Source organism: Chrysochloris asiatica, unplaced genomic scaffold (genome assembly GCF_000296735.1).
Source record: "Chrysochloris asiatica unplaced genomic scaffold, ChrAsi1.0 scaffold00125, whole genome shotgun sequence".
NCBI lineage: Eukaryota > Metazoa > Chordata > Mammalia > Afrosoricida > Chrysochloridae > Chrysochloris > Chrysochloris asiatica.
Genome location: NW_006408643.1, coordinates 6,985,079 through 6,990,968, shown reverse-complemented (window position 1 = coordinate 6,990,968; position 5,890 = coordinate 6,985,079). Strand labels below are relative to the sequence as shown.

General features: G+C 46.3%; 1 protein-coding gene across 1 annotated transcript in view; it reads left to right on the top strand.

Moving 5' to 3' along the window:
* Window positions 1–5,890, top strand: part of THOP1 (thimet oligopeptidase 1) — a 37,281-nt gene that overhangs the window by 19,751 nt on the left and 11,640 nt on the right. The window contains exon 5 of the mRNA XM_006869056.1: window positions 628–730. Coding sequence (XP_006869118.1) covers window positions 628–730 — 103 coding nt within the window. The remainder of the gene's footprint in view (window positions 1–627; window positions 731–5,890) is intronic.

Genomic DNA, 5,890 nt, shown 5'->3' with positions numbered 1-5,890 from the left:
CTTCTCCTCTGTCCTAGAATAAGGAGCGCTTCTCCTCTGTCCTAGAATAAGGAGGACTTTTCCTCTATCCTAGAATAAGGAGCACTTCTCCTCTGTCCTAGAATAAGGAGCGCTTCTTCTGTGTCCTAGAATAAGGAGCACTTCTCCTCTGTCCTAGAAGGTTGCTGTGAATCTGAATTGGCGCCGTGGCAGTGGGTTTGGGGATTTTGGCTAATAGAGCCATAGGTGGGCCCACAGCAAGCCCACTTTGTCATCCAGGGAACGAGGGCAGAGGTTCCCTTGGCCTCGGGTGACTGCCACAGAAGCCAGAGTGCACAGTGTGACTTCCTGCACTTGCCTCCCGACCCCTGCTTCCTTCCTGGTTCCATCTGTGTCCCCTCTCAACTGTCATCCCTTCTTCCTGCCCGAGTCTCAGGAGGGTGCCCTCACCAGGGTGGGGACCACTCCTCACACCCTCAGCCTGAGGGGAGCCTTCACCAGGAGTGGGGACCCTCCACCAGGATCAGGGACCCCTCACTCAAACCTTCAGCCCCAGGGGAGCTTTCACTAGGAGGGGCCGCCCTCATAAACCCTCAGCCCCAGAGGAGCCTCCCCTGGGAGCTCCCATCATGGCTTCCTTCCTGTTAGAAAATCAAGAGCATCAAGAAGCAGCTGAGCCTCCTGTGCATCGACTTCAACAAGAACCTCAATGAAGACACCACCTTCCTGCCCTTCACGCGGGAGGAGCTGGGTACGTTCAGGGGCCGGGGGGTGGGGGTGCGTGTGTGCGGGGGAGGTGCTGCTCACCTGGGGCCAGAACCGGGGGAGCACCTGGAGTCCTGGCTGGGCTGATCACAGCAGCCTCAGAGGACCCTGGGAGCTGTTACATCCTCCGGGGGCTTCTGAAGTCGGGTGGGAGGGCGTTTCCCCTGTTGGAGTCCTCACAGTTCTGCAGAGCTTGAGTCTCTAGGACCCTCCTCTGGGAGGGCTGTGATTGGACCAGCTCAGGGCTGGGGACAGGCCAGTGGCCAGAGTAACTAGAATTGCCCCTGAGCTCCAGTCCTGCCACCACCTCATTTTGTGACTTTTTAAAAAATCTTACGAAGTGAAGGAGATGACGGATCAATCCTTCTCAGATGTGCACAGTGGGAATTTGAAGGGCTGGGTTGCCAGCACTTAGCAGCAAGAAGGACCAGCTGTGGAATAGTGAGGTGGCTTCCAAGTTCTAGCATTCCTCAGTAAGCGTCACTCACCTGTTGTACGCGGTGACTCGCGTGCTGCTGGGATGCTGGAAGCTGTGCCACCAGGATTTTCAGTACCAGCAGGGTCACCCAGGGGGCACAGCTCTCAGCAGAACTTCCAGACTCAGCCTCGGAAGAAGGAGAGGCGGGCCAGCTCTGCATGGGTTAGTCACTGAGAACCGTGTGAACAGCTGTGGGGCGTTTTCACCTATGGCGCCGGAAGATGAGCTCCTCTGGGAGAAGGCACTCAGACTCCAACGGCCTCCTCAGAGGAGAGCTGAGCACAACGAAGCCAATGGAGTGAAGCCCTCGGGACGCTCAAAACGAGGAGAAATAGCTACAAATACCCATTAATAATCACCATGTGGAATGTTCAAAGTATGAATCTAAGAAAATTGGAAGTCCTCAAAAATGAAAGGGAATGCATAAAGGTTGCTCCCCGTAAGCATTGTTGTTAAGTGCTGTCCAGACGGTGCAGCCCATAGCTGAACTGTGAGCAGTTCAAACCTACTTTGTTATTGTTAGGAGCCATCGAGTCAGTACTGACTCATAGCGACCTTATGCACAGCAGAATGAAACACTGCCCCATCCTGAGCCACCTCAGTACTGTTGCCACGCTTGAGTCCATTGATGCTGCCCCTTGACCAGTCCATCTCATTGGGGGTCTTCCTCTTTTTCTCTGACTCTCCACCTTACCAAACATGGTATCCTTCTCCAGCGACTGGTCCCTCCTGACAATATGTAAACCCTGTGGTCCTCAGATTCAAAATGGCCAATACCAGTCCATTTCAGCTCACTAATGCCTAAGAAACCAACTTTGCAGCCCAGCAGTTAACCCACAGCACCATATCAGGACTCCGTTCCGACCCATAGTGACCCTGTTTAGGGTTTCTAAGGAGCAGCTGGTGAGCTTGAACCACTGACTTTGCGGTTCAAACTGACTTTGCAGTCGAGCATATTAGCCCACAGTGCCACACCAGGAGTCCACCGTAAGCATTAGTGAACTGAAATGGACTGGTCCTGGGCACTTTGAATCATGCAATCATATGACTTACTACACTGGGAATGACAGACTGAGTAGGAGGAATGGTGTCACGTTCATCATCTACAGGTTTTTTTTCCAAGATCTTAAAGTACAGTGTTGTCTGTGATAGTATAATATCTGTATGCCTACAAGGAAATTCAGTTAATACAACTATTATTCAAATTTATGCACCAACCACTAAAGCCAGTGAGGATGACATTGAAGAATTCTACCAACTTCTTCACTCTGAAATTGACCAAACATGCAATCAAGATGTATTGATAATTACTATGATTAGAATACAAAGGTTGGAACCAAAGAGGAAGGATCAGTAATTGGAAAATATGACCTCGGTGTTTGAAATGGTGCTGGAGATTGCATCATAGAATTTTGTAAGACCCATGATTTCTTCATTGCACATACCTTTTTTGAATAACTTGAAAGGCGATTATGCATGTGGATCTTGCCAGATGGAATACACAGAAATACAATCAAATACACACTACATCTGTGGGAAGAGTTGGTGGAAAAGCTCCACATCATCATCCAAAACAAGACCAGGACAGTCTATAACAGACTGTCAGTTACTCATGTGTAAGTTCAGGCTGAAGCTGAAGCTGAAGAAAATTAAAACAAGCCCACAAGAGCCAAAATAGGACCTTCAGTATTGTTGTTGTTGTTAAGTGCCATGGAGTGGGTTCTGACCAATAGCGACCCTGTATAGGCTTTCTGAGGAGTGACTGGTGAGCTTGAATCACCGACCTTGCAGTCCATCACATTAACCCACAGCACCACACCAGACCCTGAGCTTTAGCCTATCCCACCTGAATTTACAGACCATCTCAAGAATAGATTAGATCCACTAAACACTAGTGATCAAAGGCCAAGAGAGTTTGTGGGATGAAAGAAAATACTCAAATAGATATCAGAAGACACTCTGAAACTGATTTTGCACATAGAAAGGCTAAAAAACTGTAATAAATGAGGAAGTAAAAGAGCTGAACAAAAACATTCAAAGGACAGCTGGAAAATACAAAGTCAAGTACGGTGAAATGTGCAAACATCTGGTGTTAGAAAACCAAAAGGAAAGAACATATTCAGCATTTCTGAAGCTGAAAGAATTGAAGAGAAAAATCCAAGCCTTAGATTACAATATTGAAAAGATTCTATGGGCAAAATGGTATGGACTTGTGGTGTGGCACTGTAGGATAAGCGCTGAACTGTTAAGTTAAATATCAGTGGTTCAGACCCACCAGCCGCTCCTTGGAAGCCCTATATAGGGTTGCTGCGTGTCTGAACCAACTCTGTGACAACTTATCAACACACAAGCAAAGTACTGAATGATACCGGACGCATCAGAAGCAGATGGAAGAAATATACAGAGATGCTGTATGAAATAGCCTTGGTCAATATTCCGGCATTTCTAAGAGGTAGGATGTGACCAAGAACCAAAGGTACTGGAGGAAGCTGTGGACATTGAGGCATTGGTGACAAACAAGGCTCCTGGAAATGATAGGATACAAAGTGAAACGGTTCAAGGCTCTCACTCATCTATGCCAAGAAATGCGAAAGACAACTGTCAGCCAATTGGAAGACTTCCATATTTGTGCCCATTCCAAAGAGAGGTGACCCAACGGAATGTGGAAATCATTGGACAATATCTCTGATATCCCATGCAAGTAAAATTTTACTAAAGGTGATAACCGAAACAGCGGCAGCCATACATTGACAGAGAACTTCCAGAGGTCTCCGAGGCTGTATATCTTTACGGGATCAGAAAGCCTCATCTTTTTTCTGAGGAGCGACTAGTAGATTCAAACTGTGGTTCGAAACCGAGCTAGCTTGTAACCTGCTATGTGACCAGCACGCTGAGATTTTTTTGTAGATAATTTAAAAACGGTTGCAGCAGTACACAATAGGGAATTGCCAGAAATTTACACTGGAATCAGAAGAAGATGTGTTGGGGGATATTATTGTTGATGTCAGATGGATCTTGGCTGCAAGCAGAGAATAACCACCAGAAAGATGATCACCTTGTGTTCTATTGACTGTGCAAAGGCATCCGACTGTGTTAGATCATAGAAACTATGGGCAACATTGCAAAAAAACCGGGTGTTTCAGAACACTTCATTGTGTTTATGAGGAACCTGTACGTTGACCAACAGAACAAGGAGATACAAAATGGTTTAAAATCAGGACAGTTGTGTGTCAGGGTTGTATCCTTACATCATAACTGATTTGGTGTGGATGCCAAGCACATAGTTGGAGAAACTGGATTATATGAAGAAGAACATGGCATCAGGATTGGAAGACGAATCACTAACAACCTGAGATATGCAGATGACACAACCTTGCTTGCTGGAAGCAAAGAGGACTGATGAAGATCAAAGAATGCAGCCATCAGTATGAAGCACCGACAATTCCTCTCATAGCCCTCTCTGTTAGCTGGACTTGGGAATCCACAAGCTCCCTTACTGGCTCTTCTTTGATGGCGGTAGAATCCCCCATCCTGCTTCTGAGATGGCTCATTTGAAATCCATGTTAGAGAGTCCAGTTTTCACAATTTACAGTGGACTCTGCTAACATCCATGGGTGAATTGTGTTATCTCGTTCATATCTTCTCCCACCTTCTCTTGCCCAGACCCAGCTGGGCAGAAATATTGTTTGGTGGGAGTTAGACTATGGCTAGAAGAGGCATTAGATAATTCACTACGCTGAGGTATAAATTTCAGCTCATTGTAGAGAAAACAAAGAGCCTCACAAGTGGACCAATAAAGAACAGCATGCTAAACGGAGATAAAAGGAGCTCTAGTAGCATAGTTGTTAGGAATAGAATCGGATTGCTATCCTCAGGATCAGTGGTTCGAAACTACCAGCTGTTCCACGGGAGAAAGATGAGGCTTTCTGCTCCCATAAAGGTTTACAACCTTGGAAACTGTACATGATCTCTATGAGTCGGAACCGACTCCACGGCACATCACAACAACAACAAACGGAAAAAACGATTGAGGTTGACAAAGACTTCGTTTTGCTTTATATCCACAGTCAGAGCTCTTGGAAGCAACAGTCATGAAATCACATGACACATTGCATTAGGCAAATCTGCTGCAAAAGGCCTCTTCAAAGTGTTCCAGCGTGAAGAAGATGTCCATTTGAGAACTAAGGTGCTCCGGACCCAAACCAGGTGAAAGTTGGAAGCCTAAGCACATTTGAATTATTATGTTGACGAAAATATTGAAAGTAACAGGAACTGCTGGAAGAACAAACCTTAATCTGTGTTGGAAGGACAGATGTTATGCCCAGTGTTCAGGGTCCCCAAAAACCACCCGAGGAGTCGATGCAGAAGCCGATGCAAGTGCACAAGGGTTACTTTATTCAAGCTCGAGCCAGGTCTCTACCCTTAACCTATGCAGCGGAATAGGGATAGAGCCCCGAGCTCTCTGATAGCGGGTTTTTATAGATTTTTATAAACAGATTCGGGGGTCTTCTACCTAACTTCTCTAGGATTGGTTTACACTTAGTAAGGTACGAGATTACATAACTTGATTGGCCATTACCTATAGCTAGGATAGCTTCATTAGGGTAAGGAAGGCGTTTGTTATGCTAGGACAGTTTAATTAGGGTAAGGAAGACATACATTATCTAG